Here is a 19,474-nt window from a genome sequence, read left to right on the forward strand (position 1 = left end):
GGCTGTATTACCTAATAGAGGTAAAGACCTTTAAGATCTGGCTCCATGCAAACATATTTCAGTTTTAAATCATGATTATAAAGTGCTTATTCCCGCACTAATTAAGAGGAACTGGAAATAGCTGTCAAAGATGAATGGCAGTATGTGTGAAGACCCTAAATACATACATGTCTGAGCCTGCTACATAAATAAGGGGCATAAAGTTGGTTGTGGAATGCAGGAGCCCAAAAAGTTATCAAAAGAAAGGAGTGCAGAAAACCATGGGAGACAATGGACCAGGCTATGAAAAAATAATGTTTGGCTAACAGAGGCTAAGAGAGCATAGGTTCATAGATTTATGTGCAGTTATTAGGCATAGAGGCATAACAATAGGGGTCTCTAATTTTCCCCAGTCTCAGTGGACTTGGGCTCAAAGCATAAATAGTCATAAATTAGTCCAGTAAACAGTCATGTATTCTCTTCCAGTTAGGTGTTTTGACCTCCTGCAATATACTATCTCCAGAAGTCAAAACTAGCCTGTAAATTCATATTATATGACTCTGTAAAAAGCGAGAACATTGTGTCAAAACTGAACTCAGGAAGGCAGACTTGGTCATCTGTTTACTTTTTCAACAACTGAGGCACCGGCACCATAATTCATTTTCTCAGCTTACTGTTATCAGTTCTTTTCCTACCCACGTTGCTTTGCACAGTTGTGTTTACACTCATATTTTTTTTTTACTTTGCTGCTACTCAGCCTGTCTTTGTAAATTTGTTTTAGCATGACGTCAAGTCCATTACTTGTAAATAACAAAATATGTGTATTTTCTTTAAATTCACGTAATTCAAACTTCAATTTCTGGGAAGGTATATCTTTGGTCTTTGGTTAAATATGGCAGTGCAATCTCCATTGTCTCCAGAACTGAAGGTGAACTTGTCAGAAATGCTGAAAGACCTGGATCCATAGATTTTATCCTCAGTGAGAAACTAGGTAATTCCCAGAGTGACATGTTTCTTTTCAGGCTAGGGAGTCATCAAGGTGTATTTAATATTTTTGCCTTAAAGGATGGTTAGAAGACAGTCAGCTTGGTAGTGTTGAAAGCGAAATTCCAGGCATGGTGTGACTTAAAAAGGAATCTGTTTTCTGTGGAACATTTATTCTTAACCAGAGGTCAAGATGTACAGTAAAGTGACGATACACATGTAAATTAATTAAAACATCACTTCAGAGGTGCTTAGGCAGGCAGCTAACTTTCCCCATGAAACAATAGTGTATCGTGAGCTATTTTTCAGAAAACCTGTTTTTAAAACCATACTTGATGCAAATGCTCTTAACTCCTGAACCATAACAGCCATAGAAAGAAGTATAATCTCAAATTGCTAAGCACACACAGATCCTCACAGTGGTATGGGTGCTAACATTTCATATGATGAGTCTGACTTTGTAACTGGCCGTAGCTGCAGATTTTATGAACTGTTGTATACGCTTGAATACAATGGCTATTGTAAGAACACCTCATTACCTGTATATTGTTCTCAGAGCCGTAACTGTCTCTTGTTAATTTTAAGTTCTTGCCAGGTCCTAAAACCCTAACCCACATGTGCTGACTCCCTTCACCCTTACACTCCACATGAGGGCAACAAAAAGTCCCTACAAGTGATCCTCCCTAGTTCTACCACCGTGTCCTGATACCCTATGTCCTCGTGTTGTATGTCAGAGCAAAAAAAGTCCCTTTTCCTATCTGGCACCACTGCCAAGATTCTAAATCCCTAACTTACATGTCCTGATGCCATACACTATCACACTCTATGGGGGAGCAAAACAGGAAAAAAAGATCCTCTTTAGCCATACCCTCGTATGTCCTGACACCGTAAGCTCTCAGACAGTACAAGAGAAAGGTCCCTTCTGCAGTGCGGCACTCTTCTCTTCCCTGAGTAGGGGTACCACATCCTTATGCCCTCAGGCTCTGCTGTCCAGTAACAGGACATGTCATGAGGAGTGAAAATGTAAAAACTAAAAAAGATGGCTTTGCCCATCACACCTCTTATTTTCCATCTGCCTTCTGCACTACACCAGCTGTTCTTCTGATTTGCTTGTCCTGATGTTGGCTTCAAATTATGCCTCGCCTATTGAACTGCAGCGCTCACTTACCAAGATTGTGACACAAATATGAACAATTTGTTTTTCATAATTTGATAAAGAAACTATTTTATCTTTGCATCTGTACTAGCTAGAGGTCATGTATGAGTCAAACGTTTGGACTGATATTGTTGCCATGGTCCCTTATAAAAGTATCGCCAAAAATGTGAAACATCATGAAAACCTAGAGCGTTATCAAAGATTAACTCATTGCACACTGTAGCTGTTGAAACTGTGACGCGGTAAGTGGAATTCATTCCATTTCTGCAAAGTTGCATGATTTAAAGTAATGCTACATAACTTATGTGGTGATGGGGCACTTCCCCACTACATCCAGAGACAACTTTCTTATTAAAAAAATATTATTTCAAAACTTAATGGGTACAGTGAGTTCTTGCTTCAGTAATCATTAGTAAGGCAATTTCATAATCTGAAATATGAACAAGTCGTCACATCTCTGCAGGTTTTCTAGAAAGTAGTTGTGTATCAAGGCCAGTCAGCATGGACTAATGCCATTTTCAGAAGAATACTTCTCCAGTCATGCAGTCACATGTTCCCTTATGGAGAGAGAATCACTAATTTTAAAAATAAAAATAAAATAAATAAAATAAATAAAAAAATAAAATACGAACATATAATTTTCATACCTGATGTATAAACAAAGTGTATCTCTGCACTCTAAGATAAAAGTTATATATATCAAGGCCGATGTGTATAGACTGTTGCCATTTTCAACATGATACTCCTCAAGTCATGCTATCATCTTTCCTTAAAGAGATATTTCAAAATGTGAAAATTACAATTTTCATAATCTGAAATATGAACTAACTCTCTCTGCCTCTGTAATAGAATAAGTTTCACATATAGAGAGCAATATATCTGTTTATATATATATATATATATATATATATATTAGAGATATACATGTAATATATGAATATCTGTATATATCTATCTATATATATATATATATATATATATATATATATATATATATATATATATATATGCGTGTGTGTGTATGTATACGTACATATATGATGAATTCCAGATTTGGGCTGTAAACCAAGTTATTCTTAAATTTTTAGCCTGACAGTGTTATTACAGGTTTATTTTATATCTCACTTCCATGGTTGCAGTGTGGACTATTTTCAAGTTTTCAAATGACATTTTCCTTTGATATCAAAGGAGGGGAAATGGTTAGTGCAATTTATGATTGAGTGCTGATGTTATGCTATTGTTTTTGTAAAAGGTATTTTACTGTTCTCAAACAGGAAAAAATACATATTGCATGGTATTGAAATGTTAATGTGTTTAAATATTATAAGATGCATGCAGATTTCTACATGAAAAATCAATTATCAAATGCATACGTGGACACATACATACGCACACGCACTCATACGACTTTTACATGTTTCTCAGTATCATATATGCCATTTTTTTAATATAAGAGTAAGTTGGTATAAGCTGTTATATGGCTGACATATTTAATATTACAAAGTGTTTCATCTTTGTAGTTAAAACCAAGTGAAAATTTCAAGTTATATAAATCAGAAGAATCAGGGTTCTATTCCCGACTAACCAGTGACTGCTAATCTGACATTTTTAAGAAAGTATGTGTTTTGTAGTATATAGTAAGTTTAAGTAAAAGCATTTATTTGATTGGAAAAGCACAAACAATGCTTTCATGCTTATTCTACAGTCTTTGAAAAATGAATGGAGTTTTAGCAGAAGATTTCAGCAGTGGTGAAATTAAGTGTAGACATACTGAAAACTTCATTCATGTGGAAGGCGGTAAACAAATACTTGGCAAACAATTCATACCACTGTACCTAGTATATTGCAACAATAGCCAGGTCATCTTGCACATATATGCATGTGAATTGTAACAATTTTTTAATTAAATTATAGGAGAGTAAAAAGAATCACATTCTAAAGAGAGATTCCATGTTTCCTGCACGAGTACTATTAACATGTTGTTAGTAATTTTCAAATTATTTTGAGGAAAATCCAAGTAAAATAGGACTATAATTAAATTGGTTAATTAGGGATAAAGGGAGAAAAGGTAACTTGGTTGTAAAAGTTTAGGGAAATGCAAAATATATTAAATTCATGAAACAAAATGTAGCAGGATTATTTGTAGAATTAAATATGATGTGTGAGACAGCATAAATGACGTTGTGCATCGGGGAATGGTTACTTAAGAAGTGTGAGACACTTTAGTGATTGTAGTTTTGTTTTATAATGACATCAGCTATGAACTAATTTATTAATTAAATGGACTTTATTGCTTTCTTCACTTGAAGAAAAGGGTATCAACAGTGAAACTGTCATTTGGCATAGAGGGTTAAGGCAGTGAGCTGTAGTTCTTCTAGTACAGGGTTTGATTCTCTCACTTTTCATTTGCCTGCTGTGTGAATTTGAGCTAGTCAGACAACCAAGCATTGCTCTCAGTTGTCTCTGAAAAGGAACTGTGCATCCAATGAACCTATCTGTCTAACAAATGGGTATTATTAGAGCACAAGAAGATTTTCTTAGAATTATAGCAATAGAAAATATAGTTATGTTGTGTTTGCCTTTATCAGGCAGGTTTTACAGTATGCACAGTATGTACACTTTTTGGGTTACTATCAAAATATCGAAGTTCAGAAAACTGAACGTTTGACTCTATGAAAATGATGTCAGACTTCTGGCATACTAATTAGGTTATAATGACGAATCTGTTGATCAAATTCAACAAATTCGACATTTATGTCAAAAATCTGCCATGATGGCAGTGTAGGTGCAAACGTAAGTGAAACACCTACACTGTCTGTCATCTTTTAGCAGGGGGGCAAGCCCCCCACATCCCCCAACAAATTAAATATACTAATTCCGAGATCGTACTGCAGTGAGGAAAGGGATACGTTTCCCTTTCCACACTGTACCACGACTCTACTCACAACATCGAGTTACTATCACCGAATGCACACTTGCATTCGCTGATGTGTAATCTCAATTTCCTACCGTTCGGCAACAAGGAAAGTCGACTAACATTCGAATTTCGGTGTTCTCTGAACCAACGTTCAACATTTTGATGGTAAACCTGTTTTTTGACCATATACACTGACTATATACATTGTACATTATATATATATATATATATATATATATATATATATATATTGTACTTTCCACAATTTATACATGATGTGCATATGATATTCATAATATGCACAGCAGATGCATATAGTCAAACAAGTTTTGCAATACTGCATCACAGTTGTCAGTATTAAGGCATCACTTTAAGGGTTTATATTATTTCATTAAGTTTTCCGAAACTCAAAATTCATGTGGTCAAGACCATATGATCAAGTTTCTGAAAACACAAACATAAACAAGTTTATTCTTTTGCAATTTGGCAATCCCCCCTGTGCTCCCCAAGTGGGGAGCTGCTCCCTCCACACCCCTGCAAATAGTATAATAATATATACCAAGTATGAGATCACACTACAGTGGGCGAAAGGGTAAATTCCATGATCACTACTCTCCCGCTATCTACATAGAACTGCTTCAAATGTGTTAGTTTTTCCTGCACCTCATGTCTATTCTACCGAGTTATTTCTCAATACAGTTCTGAAGATAAAACAGATGGTTATCTGGTATAGCTCTGTCTCAGATCCCTTATACCCACTTTCTTGAGTAGATAAAAGCTTAATTCTTGTATTAAATGAGTGAATTAAAGGCAGAATTGTTAGAGCAAGAAATACTAAAATAGAAATGTCAGAGCAACTCTCAAGATGGATTTCTGTATATCAGAAATATTCCTAGGTGAAGCCATACCAGAGCGCATGTTTGTGTTTTGTGAGGCATGGGTACAGCAGATGTATGTTGCAAGTTTACATAGAAGGTGGTATTCTGCCTTGTTATAAACAAGGGAATATTATGGAACATTGCTTGCCTAGGGGAATCCATTAGAAACGTAGATAATATTGCATTGCATTTTGTCCCTGAGTCCCTGATTTTATTATAAGCTCTGTAACGAATGCAGCATTGTTTATATAAAGGGAAAATTACTGCATGGATGAAATCATGAGAAACACTTTAGATACGAGTGCATTTGAAAGTGCAACTATCTGAGCAGGTACAAGATGATGATTGCATTATGTTGATGTCAGTTTAAGAATGTTGGGTATAGTTTGAAAGAATATTCCACAAGGAGCCACATGATTTGGACAGGACCCTGTTTCATGTACTTAAGTTAGTGTCAGTAGTTTTCCAAGTTATATTTGCATGATTTGCATTATGCATACTCTCAGTAGCCATTAATAGTACTGTGAACAATAAACGAGTTGCCACAAAATAAGTTTGTCCCAGTGGATTCACTGATTGACGGATGATAATAAGGAACTCCTAACAAAAACAAGACAAGACACAGAAATTCAGCTTTTGAGAAAACTTTAATGTTAGGATACCCAGACAATGACGTTCAGTTACATTCATTGATTAAACTATACTTTGCATTTAGAGAATTTATTTTGTACAAAAGGTCTGCTGTTCTATGAAAGTCATTTAGGAATGTATAAGTGTAGAGAGAGAGATGTGTATTGGTTCAAAATGATGGCACAAACTGAGCACAAGTTGCAAAACTGTGAGCTTTGTTGCTTTTATACAAAACCAGTATAAAAAGAATTTTATCATTGAAGTATTTAAAGTTGGCACTCACTTTATTTCAGCATAATTATTTAAACTTCATCCTAGACGTGATACAAGTCGAGAGGTACTGCGAACATTAACAGGTTCATATCAGCATTTGCAAAATGGAATACTTACGCAGTATGCACATCAAGAGTTAAGAGCAAGTTTCAACATATTTCTTCGAGTACAAAATGTATGCAGTCAGGTGGGCAAGTAGAATGCACAACGCAATCTGCGAAAAACATATCGAAGGAACGTGATGCATCTTACAGTATGGACATTTATTTAGTGTTAGACTGTACAAATAGTAAGACTGTGTCTCCATCACAACTATTAATGGGAAGAATGCTGAGGAGGAAACTTCTGTCTTTTTTTGTGCTGTTTGTTCCTGTAAGCAGAATGCAAGCATGATAAATTCTCAGAAAAGGCAATTATAACAGAAGCAGTGCTATGACAGACCTGCAAAAAATGTATCCTTTCTGCAGGAAAGACAGAGTAGGAGTTGTACTAGATCACTGATGTCATATTTAAGGGACAGTCGCAGTCTGCCATCAAAGTTTAGGATCATGCATCATACTTCAAGATGACGATCATACTTCGAGATGACGGTTTTACAGTTTTATTTAAAAAATGTCAAAGGCATTTACTAAAGATTCCAAATCAAGATTATTTGCCTAGAATTGGCTGGATAGATGTAGACCAGAGTTGGCAGACACCGTATCCAAATGTCAGGGAAATGTTCTTTGTCAGATTTAAGATTAAGAAGTGAATAATTCTAGTACAGAATCTACAACCCAGAAACATGTACCTTCTATAGTGACAGTCTGGCAGAATAAGTGTACTTTGAGCTTTTGGCTGTTTTCAAATAATGGGTTCCGTGATACACATTTTGTAGGTGTAGGACCATGCATTAATGCAGATGTTCTTTTGGATTCACCTTCCTGATTGTTTTAAATTATGTCTTGATTGATACAGCAACATTTGTTAGTGTGTGTTTTAAATATAAAGCAGTGAAATAAAATAATGACAAAAGTACACTTTTCAGTACATTTCAACCATAAAAGGCCACTCAGACTGCAGTCATTATAATCCATCAGTATTTTTACTCATCAGTTATGGTCAGGTTACTGACCGCACTCATATGTCCGTAATAAAAAATGCACAGTAAAGAATTCCAGTTTGCTTAACATAAATACACACTAGTCATGCAGAAACAGACTAATCACATTATCTACTCAGCAGGGTCAGTCATTTTTATCCACAGACATCCCCACAAGCCCAACAATTATGCATACGTTGCTGATCACATTATTCTCAGATGTCTGTTTCAAAAAATTAATGACCGTGATAATGACCAAAGTAATGCATTTCCAACTTTGCACCATATCTATATGCTGAACATATTTGTATGACTGCTTAGCACTAGAGAGCATTTACTGGAGGAAAATGCACTCATTTGACTTAATCTTTAGAGATCTACTGAACACTGAAACTTTTGAATAAAAAGATACAGATATTAAAATGTTATATTCAGAAAAGCACTTACTGGATCCTGTGATGTTTGGAGACTGTATACCCAGCAAATTCAGACCATTTGTAGCTTTTGTGCTGTGTTCATCTTTAACATTTCACATAGGGGCCCCAGGTTATTGTACCTGTCTTCTTGAGTTTGTACGAAATATGTTTTAAAGTGGATTTATAGGCTGACAGTTGTCCTCTGCAGCTGCTGAGCTCCTACATGCAAAGTAACTGAGCATTTGTATCATCGGGGACCTACCATTTGAGTCAGTGTGTTATAATGGCAATTTCTGCATGTGCATTTTTTCACTGTACCAGATGTATACATCATTTTGTGTTGTATGTAATAATGTGGTAGCTAAAGTAATTAGATTGTGTTAGGAGGCTTTCCTTCTGCGTTATGTTTTCTTGAAGTTATCAGTGTTTTGTAAAATTATGAGGTTTATAACCACTGGTGTGTGGTTAGGTGTATAATCTTACTCTACACGTTTGAAAACAAATTTTAAACTAAATGTCCTCATCCAGTTTTCTTACTACTGCATACATACCGGGCTGTATTTGAATTGAAGAAAAACTCAGTTCATTATCTGTATGCAAACATCTCCTTCGGTGGTCGTACATATATATGTACGAGCCTAGTCAGGTAATGAGTAACCTGAATTATATAACCTTGTTTCTACCTCTGATTCTTGGACAGAGTGCAGGGCCCAGATTAGTATAAAACATAATGCTGCGTAACATAGGCATACCTAAACTCGGTCCATCCATCCATCGCCTACTTTTTGCCATTTTTGCATAAAGGGTCACAGTGTCAAAGGTTGATTATAGTTTGTTTGTTTGTACTTGCTAAAAATGATGTGTGAAATCTTTGTGGAGATGCTCCATCTCTTTTTTTTTTTTATTTTAACTTTTAGAGAGTTGAAGAGGAAGCTTTAATAAAGAACAACAACATTTGCAAAGATTTCCTTATTGAGGCTATGAAGTACCATTTACTTCCTTTGGATCAGAGACAGCTAATAAAGAATCCAAGAACAAAACCAAGGACACCTATTAGCCTGCCAAAGGTGAGAAGTTAGCATGCTACTTTTGGTCATACAGCTTTTTCTTTTGTTATGGTAAGTGCAGAAGATGAATAGCAAACTGTGATGAAGAAAGCTATTAACACCAGCTTAATATCCATCATATAAGATCAGCAGGGCCCTGTGTCCTCAGACAAGAAACGTATGCAGAAAAAAGTATGTTGATGCTACAGGAATATGAGTTGCATCTGAGTGCGTCTGTCTCATCTTTGGGTGTCCTTGAGGCATATGTGATTATATATCAGGAAACAGTGATATACAAAACCTCAACTGATTGAAAAAAAGAGCAAATACACAAAACACTGGAACACTAGTAAGAGTCAATCACAAAGCTTTGAATATTTATCTCGTACTAAAAAAAGTCCTTTGTCAGTAAACCCCAACTACAAAACCCAGAACAGGCACCGTCTGAATAGTGGTACTTTTGGGCCAGGGGTTTTCTGTAATATAATGTGTAGGGATGGAATTAGGGACCAAGGATAGTGTTAGGGTTAACACATATGAGTAATGGTAGGGAGAGGGTTTTGCCTCTCCTTGACTTTCATCAGTATGAGTTTATTCAAAGACAATCATGCTTACTGAATCTTCTATGGCATGTGGAGGTCAAGTCTGTGTTTCTTGGAGTACTACTGCAAACTTGAGATCAGAACCTTGATTTGAACTGTACTGCAATCCAAGCGCTGATGTTGGGAATACCAAACACCAACAGTACCAAATGTCTAACCTTGCCCCCCGTTCCAGCCCATGTTGGCCTTTGATCCAAGGTCTGGAGCAGTGTAGTGCTTCAGGATTTGAAGTACTTGTGGGATTGTTGGTGTTTGGCATGTTGAGTTTTAGATGTCCGTTGTGGTTATTGCTTCAATCAAGGTGCGATCAAGCTTGATCATAAATTGTTTTTTTCTATTTTTTTTCCTTGTAGTTATTTCTGTGTGACCATGGAGTTACTGTATGTAAAAAAGTGGGGGGGGGGGTATAGATATTTAATTCTGTTCTCTGGTTGCTATGTGGGAGTTTTGGGTGTTTCAGTGCAGGCAGTATTCTATTGTTATTACAAGTGTGTATGTTGACTTTTCATGTTGTGTTCTTCTTGCAAATGGATAGACATATGCATTTTGCAATGACCAGCTGTTTGTTAATGTTGATTACTGCATAGGTTAACTTTTGCTAATGCACTATATATGTGTATGCCACTTGTTTGTACTGCCTAATTCTGGAGAAACACTTGACTTTTCCTCATATTAATAGCTAAGGAATAAAATTTAAAATGTTGGCAGATTCTATATTCAGATCAAATGTCAATGAATAAATACATAAATAAATTCTGTTAAGTTTTCTTTGGCTAATCTCTTTTGTGTGGAGCTTCTACTGTCCTTATCTTATGACTGTTCGAACGAATAAAAAAAATAAATTGGAGGGGTGGTACTTTGTGCTGACTGGAGAAAGATCTGACACTTGGAAAGGGGTATGGTACACAGCAGTAAGTTTTATGCATGCCTTTTCTTACACAGCAGCATTATTATTCATTAAGAGGTTTATTTTGTATCCTGGAACCTCAAATTTAAAGCTTAAGAGATGAGTTAACAGAAACCTCAGTGCATATTAAACATTATCCATGCAACACCACCCGTACACAGTCTTTGTTATGCAAGTTTTGCCACTTACTGAACTTTTTCATTAAAAAAAAAAGGTTTACACACGACTTACTTTGGTCTTCTTTACCTCTTGAGATTTCTGTTCTATCTTTACCCCTTGAGATTTGTATTCTATGGAAATATGAGTATTCCTCATGTGCTTTTTGTGAGCACACATTTATGGAAAGTGCAACAGCATGCAAGAGAACATAGTATGTCATAATTGTGTTGCACCAAAGATGTTACTGAATGCAGTTTTATAGCCAGTAAGTATGTACTACATTGAAATTATTAGCAAAGTGTTGATGAGCTGTAAGTTGAAGAAGTTGCTTGTTGCATATGTTAAGTGAGTTGTGGATGCTTTTATTCTGACCTCCCAAAGAGTATCAATCCTCGCCCACTTCTTGTTGAACTGACCAGTTCATTCTGTCAGGGGCAAGCCCTGCAGCTAATTCATTCTTCTGGGGCAAAGAGTCAAGAGAATCAAGAGTTGGGGCCTTCATTTACTACTACCAACCCCTCCCATCAGTAGCTTGCAAGCTGTTCATAGCTGCCACACTTGCCAGCCTTATAACTGGCACAGCACATGCGCACGCACACACACACACACACACACACACACACACACACACACACACACACACACACACACACACCGGCCTTCTCATAAGTAGCACAGCATGCACATACACGCACAAAAACACATCAGCCTTCTCATAATAGACACACTAGGCACACACATGCCAGCATTCTCGTAAGTAGCACAAGACACATGCCAGCCTTCTCATGAGTGAACACAGCACATATATGCACACACACCATCCATCTTATAAGTAGCAGAGTGCATACACAAACAAATAGAAGCATGCTAGCATTCTCAAGAGTGGTGCAGTGTGTGCACACACACACACACACACACACACACACACACACACACACACACACACACACACACACACCAGCCTTCTTGTAAGTGATGCAGCACTTTGTACTGTGGGCTCACTACGCTAAGATCATTGCCACAATAAAATGTGCCAGTACTGCAAACCACACCACCTCCCTCCTCAAGGACTGGCCAGCAAGCATTAGCTGCTCTGTTCCACTCTCCCATGCCTGGTACCTTTAGCACCAGTCTCACTGATCAAACATAGGATGTTCATAGTGTTACACTGCTGCAGTCATTACACTTGGGTTATCCTGCCATCAGGCGATTCCCCAGTCGGCCTGAGTTCCAAAGTCTTGGACCGGCATCGGTTGCTGTTGCCTTCTCCCTGACGTCAGTGCGACAGGGGTATATAAGATGCAGCCAACGCCATTTTCTTCAGTCTTTCTTGCCACGCGGTGCCCGAAGCAAAAGCAGTTCGCCAGTGCCGGTCGGCCGACTCCTGAGATTTTCATTCCGAATCCAGAACCGAAGTCTTCTACAAAGCTAAGTACCCCATTGGGGAAACTTTTTCTTGCCTCAGACCGATGTCAGTAAAAGTTAATATCTGTATTTCTTGTGGGAAGCAAATACCTCATAAGGATTTCCACTCTCATTGTATCCCATGTATAGGCCCAGATCACGATGTCACTGGTTGTTGGTTTTGTGCTAGGTTTAACAAGCTCACTATTAAACGTCGGTTTGATTTTGCCCAACATTATTTTGGCAGAAAATTCAATTACACTATGCCGTTGGAACTTCCGATGACCGGAATACATAAAAAGCGCAAAGACAAGATAGGCATCCGAGGCCCAAAACTGATGAAGCCTCTTCTAGGCCAGTCGCCGGTTCTCCGGTTTTCAGTGAGGCGCCTTCGCAGCCCCTGACGACCGCTCCTGTAGAACCACAGGCCACCTCTGACTCCCACGTGGAGATGGCTGGGCCTTTGGGTGCATAAGATTTTCAGCCTACCGAAACTAACCCTTCAGAGGGATCCGGAGTAGCTGAACAACCCGCAACTCCAGAGGGTGTTTTCATACCTACTCAGTTAAGCATTAAATCTTCTGCCTAAACCTCCTTTAAAAACAAAGAAACAAATACAGCATTCACCAGGACAGGCCTCCATGCCTAAGAAAGAAATGCTCAAAATGGCCGAAGACCTAATCACTCTGATCAGGGTTCCCATCCCCCTCCTGATAAAAGGCCTAGACAGGATGCAGACTATGATTCATCCGACCAGGTATCCATATCCTCAGATTCTTCTTCAGACCTAGGATACTCTTTACCCCCTTATGAGGATTCTGATGCTGAGGAATCAATTCCATCAGCCTCTCCACCTGAGGACTACTCCTTTGGGGAAACCTTATACACCATGAGGGAGCATTTCCATTGGGAAGGCCAGGATTACTCAGAATCCAAGAAAAGGCTCAGAGACTTCCTTTTATTACCTCAACACAGACCCCTTGCTATTCCACCAGTGTTAGCTATTGTGGATGATGTGTATGCTGAATCCAGCTTAAATCCTGATTCTTTACCTCCAGCCCCAGTTAAGCCAGGCAGATATTAGTGTCCCTGACTCTCACAAATTTCTTTATAAAAGCCCTGTTGCTGACCCTGAAACTATTTCTCAGGGACCCAAAAGGGGTTAAGGCCTCATCAGCAAAGAATCCAGTCCCCTCTGACAGAGATTCCAGAACATTAGACAAATGGGGGAAGAAAGTATATACGTTTGCAACTTTAGCAATGAGGGCCTTAAACTGCCAGTTTCACATGCTAAAATATCAGCAATTTTTGATGTCTCAGTTGAAAAAAAAATGCTTCCAGATTCAGATCCTCCTAATTTTAAGGAAATGCAGGATTTATTGCATGCAGCTGAACAAGTGGGAAAGCATACTTTGCAATGTGGTTTTGATTCTCTAGAGGCCTCCTGTAGAGCAGCAGTTACAGGTTCTACTATTAGAAGACACGCTTGGTTAAAAGAACATACGTTACCAGATCATGTTAAAGCAAAACTATTGGATGCAACTTTGCAGCAGGATGTGTTATTTGGAGTTAAGGCAGAAGAGGTATTAAAGAAAATGGAGGATAAGGCAAAATCTATGTAAACAGTGAAGGATTTCTTACAGGTTCAGCCTCCTCGATTTAGCAGAAATTGGCCAACAAAGAATTGGTCCTTTCCAGTTACAGACAGACCTCAAAGGGGCAGATGCAGACGTCCAAGAGGTAGAGGTCAACCACAGGGTCTTTACAGGCCTCGACAATGTGGTGCATCAGGCCAGAAAGAAGGGGAGGACAGGCCCCAACCATATAAAAAAACAGCCCCAATGACTTCCCACTACAGCTGCCAAACAGCTCTCTCTTGGCAGCCCCCTTGGGAGGAAAACTGGCACTTTTCTATCACAATTGGCATATGATCACCAAAGACAAATGGGTTCTCAACATTGTATCTCAAGGTTACAGGTTCCACTTTCACACTCTGCCAAGGTTAAAAGGAATGCCAAATCTACCACCAAATCAATGGGCAGAGGCTCAAAAACAAATTACAACACTCATGGACATCAGAGCTATTCAAAAGGTACCACCACAGGAGCAAGGACAAGGATTTTACTCAAGACTCTTTCTGGTTCCCAGAAAGGACAAAGCCTGGAGGCCCATTCTGGATCTTTCTTCTCTAAACACTTACCTGGATGTTCCGAAATTCAAAATGTTGACACTACAGCAGCTTCTTCCCATGCTGGGCAAGAAAGCTTGGCTCTTAACCTTGGACCTCAAGGAGGCATACCTGCATGTCCCTATCAGACAAAACTGCAGAAGATACCTCAGATTCACTGCCCTTTGACTTATCTACTGCACCCAAGGTCTTCATAAAGTGCCTGGCACCAGTAATTGTATTTTGCAGACAGAAAAGAATTCAAATGTATCCATATCTGGACGACTGCCTAATTCAAGCAGAGAGCAAGGACATTCTTCTAAAGCATCTGGCATTTGTAAAAAAGTTATTAAGTTGCCTAGGGTACACAGTAAATGAAAAGAAATCAAAACTAGTGCCCTCACAAGAGATAATATTCCTGGGTGCCAGCTTGAATACAACGGCCCAGATGGCTTATCTCACGCCAGACAAGCAAGGACAACTGACTCAATATTTTTAATTAATAGCAACAAGAACCCATCTCCCTGCAAGAAAAAGTTTGCAGGCCTTGGGTTACATGGCATCTTGCATACTACTAATTCCATATGCCAGACTGCATATGAGGGAACTACAATGGTACCTAAAGAGTGTCTGGTCTCAACACTGTCAAAGTTTGGAAACAGTTATACCACTAATTCCTTGCCTTCAACAGGAGTTTCGATGGTGGGCTCAAGCTTGTCACCTCAACAAGGGACAGCCTTTTACTCAACCCACAGCCAGGCAAACACTGACAACAGATGCATCGGATTATGCCTGGGGAGCACACATGGCCAGAAAATATATTCAGGGCAAGTGGCCCGCAGAACAAAAGCATCTTCACATCAATCAAAAAGAGATGCTAGCTGTACAAAATGCCCTTATAGCCTTCAAGGACCTGCTGCATCCAGGACAACTACTACTAAAGACAAGACAACACCACAGTTATGTGGTACATAAACAAGCAAGGGGGCACTCACTCTTATCCCCTCTGCAGACAAGCCATGACCTTGTGGAACACAGCTCTAAACTATCGAGTTCATCTCCAAGCACATTTCCTGCCAGGAGAGAAAAACACACTGGCAGACGACTTAAGCAGAAACATCATGGATCCCCACGAATGGGAATTGAATCCACAAATATTCAGAATGATAACACAAAAATGGTGGAGCCCAGACATAGATCTGTTTGCATCCCCAATGAACTGCCAGCTACAGAAATTCTGCACAAGGACTTGCCATCCACAAGCATGGAAAGTGGATGCCCTCTCATTCAGCTGGAAAAACCTACAAGTATATGCTTTCCCACCACTACATCTCCTTCCAAAGGTACTCATAAAAGCCAGGCAAGAAGAGCCAAAGATGATCCTGATTGCACCAGACTGGCCACGCCAGCACTGGTACCCAATCTTAAAGAATTTAGCACAAGGACCACCCTGGATTTTGCCTCAAATCCCACATCTGCTGACTCAGCACAACAATCAGATACTTCACAGCCAGCTAAAGACTTTAAACCTGGCTGCATGGAAGATTCCTTAGTCAAGCAAGCAATGCCTCTCTCCAAAGCTGTTATGGATGTCATTCTGGAGGCCAGAAGGCCTAGTACCAGGAAAGCCTATTCGGATAAATGGAAGAGATTCTGTGCCTGGAACCAGGCTCACAGCCTTGACCCTCTTGTCCCAAATATTCCTCAGATACTACAATATTTAACTGAGATGCTGGACAAAGGCCTCTCCTTTTCATCCATCAAGATCCACGCCTCTGCCATCTCTGCTCATTACAACACGGATCCACCAATTTTCTCTAATCCTTTGCTAAAACAGTACCTCAGGGGGGCTAAAAACATAAGACCTAGAGCACCTACTCCAACTTGGGACCTCAACTTTGTGCTGGAAAAATTAACTTTACCTCCTTTTGAGCCAGCTAACACAGCAGATTTAATATATCTCTTGGAAAACTGCTCTGCTCCTGGCAATAATATCAGCACGAAGAGTTTCAGAATTACAGGCACTAATGGCAGTGGAACCTTTCATCATTTTCCACCAAGACAGGGTGTCTTTAAGAACTAATCCTACATTTATGCCAAGGGTGGTATTCACTTGCCACCTTTTTATCCAAATCCACAGAATAAAGGGGAGAGACTACTGCATTCTTTGGACATACACAGGCAGTTATGCTTCTACTTGGACAAAACCAAAGCTTTCAGAAAATCTGAGCAATTATTGGTAGCATATGCTGCAGGAGCACAGGGAAAAGCCATTTCAAAACCGACTATTTCAAAATGGATAGGACACTGTATACGTTTCTGCTGTACACACCATGGGAAACCTGTACTTAACAGCATTAGATCTCACTCCACCAGGGCAACAGCCACTTTAACTGCCTACCTCAGAGGGGTACCTACCAAGGACATTTTGGAAGCAGCAACTTGGAGTTCTGTACATACCTTCACCAAGCATTACCATCTGCCTCTATACTCTAAATCCAGAGCTGGCTTCGCCATTGTAGTGCTGCAGGGCCTTATAGCCACCCCTAATGCCTTATAGAACCAGCCACCCTACCTCAGCTTTGGGATTCTACCCAAGTGTAATGACTGCAGCAGTGTAACACGATGAACATAGTACAGTTTTGTTCCTACCATAAATGTAGATGTTCGAGTGTATACACTGCTGCAGTCCAGGTTACCCTCCCTCCTTCCCCTCTTTCTTGCTGGTACCTACCTATGTCTTCTACCCTTTACTACCTATGGAGAGTATTTGCTGTTAACTGAAAGTTGTTGATTGCCTTTCTTATGTATGTTTTATTAGCAATTTAAATTGCCTACCTTTTTGGGGGCACCTGACATCTGTGGCAAGAAAAACTGAAGAAAATGGCATCGGCTGCATCTTATATACCCCTGTCGCACTGACGTCAGGGAGGAGGCGACAGCAACTGATGCCGGACCAAGACTTTGGAACTCAGGCCGACTGGGGAACCGCCTGACGGCAGGATAACCCAAGTGTAATGACTGCAGCAGTGTATACACTCGAACATCTACATTTATGGTAGGTGCAAAACTGTACTTTTTCTGGGTCATACTTAGGGCTATCCATCAGTGCAATGGAGCAAGGCAGTTGTCAGCACTTGGGATGACCATTCAGTTTTGCAGAGCATAACAGTTTGAGTGCATCTTTTCTGAGAAAGGTAACGCAAGCATTCCTGCATATACCTGTACCTGAGGTTGTGCCGTCATGTTTGGGAAATGAAGTAGGAGCATGTGACAGCAGTGAAATGCCTGGTGCATAGCGACTCTGAATGGCACCCAAGTACAAAGACCAGAAGGTTCAGATAGGTAGCATTGGCATGAGGCAGAAATGTGCAAATGGTAAAACAGGCACAAAGCACAAAATATTGTATAAGAAATAATCCAGAAGCTTGAATTAGAAATGCATAATTTAGTGGGCCTTTATGATCCAGTTGATAAGGGTTTAAGTAGAAAATGCAAAAGCTGGCTTGAAGCTCAAAATGAAAAATGGCTAAAATAATGTCTTCTTCCCTTATCAGTTCTTTCAAAACAGATAAGAAGTGGAGACAGGGACTGGTTTTTTTCTGGCCTCAAAGGTCTCAGTAGATGGTGACTGCCTACACAAAATTAATGTGCTTGCTTCAAAGTCAGTGCTTTTGAACTGTGGTGTTGGAGAAAGCTTCTGAGAAGTCTGTTGCCTGCAAGAAAATCAAAGCAGTCCATACCTGAGGAAGTAAACTAAGACAGTACACTGGAAGGCCTGATAGTTAAACTAAAATGTTTTATGCAGAATTCCTAAAGAAGACACTGACAGTTGGAAATATGGAAGGGAAAAGAAGTGGACATCAGAGCTGAGATGGATAGACAGTTACTGAAGTAGTAAATATGAATTTGCAAGAACTTAAATGAGCAATCTTTGATGGAAAGGCCTGGTGTGCTAAAGTCCTTCAGATCACTAAGAGCCTAAGTTAGCTATGGTAATAAACAGCAACAACTTTTTTTTTTCTTCTTGTACTGCTAATGTCTGTCTCTTTTAATGCCAGCTGTCACACTGTCCCATTCTCTAGGTTCCCCACACCGTGGAAGTCACCCTCACTGTGACCACATGTCAGGAGGGTTTCTCTTCTGGAAGATTCAGTATACATGGGGATAACCAATGCTGCACACAAAGAGGTACCGGCCTCTATGCACTGAGAATGAACCCAGGCCAAATGAGGAGGAATCCTACTGTGACTTGTTGGGGGGGGGGGGGTTAACTCTACCTCCTGCTGATGGACAAGACTGACATCATCAGATAGGTGTGCAGTGGCACTGTGACGGTAACAGGCCCATTTATATGGTGATATGTCTCTCTAGGCCCACCCACCTACAGCAGCTATAGCTCCTTTTTCAACCCTGGTATTACCTCTAGGGTATGCCCCCTGTACACCACCCCAATGAGGCAAGCAGACTGATGCCTCATTGTTCCTCTTCCACTTGACCAGCTCCAACAGGGATCCAAGTTGCTAGTTAAAGTGCAGTTGTCTATGCCATAGGGGCTTTATCCTTCTGTGCTGCAGAGCTGCCTGCTAAACAAGCAAACAAACATTATGGACTGGGACAAAGAAGCACCATGAGGTCAGTGCCTGACGGTGCAGGGCAGTACAGCAGCCAGAATAGGCTTGTGAGCAGGATGTGCATGTAAAGTGAATCTCTGGCCAGGCCCAAGCATAGTTCTTTTGTTTGTTGCACACACTGACCACTAGTTATTTTGTTTCTTGCACACACTGACCACAATGCATTCTTCACAAGGTTATACAAGGATGCTAAATACGGATGGCTTTGTTAGTACAGTGATTGTTTCAGCAGTGAATTTTG

The 19,474-nt window shown here is 39.7% G+C and overlaps 1 protein-coding gene across 3 annotated transcripts in view; it reads left to right on the forward strand.

The window, feature by feature from the left end:
• Positions 1-19,474, forward strand: part of KLHL3 (kelch like family member 3) — a 940,384-nt gene that overhangs the window by 580,500 nt on the left and 340,410 nt on the right. For all 3 annotated transcript variants that reach the window (XM_044068978.1, XM_044068980.1, XM_044068979.1), the window contains one exon: positions 9,232-9,381. In XM_044068978.1, the coding sequence (XP_043924913.1) occupies positions 9,232-9,381 (150 nt within the window). The remainder of the gene's footprint in view (positions 1-9,231; positions 9,382-19,474) is intronic.

Source organism: Protopterus annectens, chromosome 4.part0, assembly GCF_019279795.1.
Source record: "Protopterus annectens isolate FY-2018-M chromosome 4.part0, PAN1.0, whole genome shotgun sequence".
Classification (NCBI taxonomy): domain Eukaryota; kingdom Metazoa; phylum Chordata; order Ceratodontiformes; family Protopteridae; genus Protopterus; species Protopterus annectens.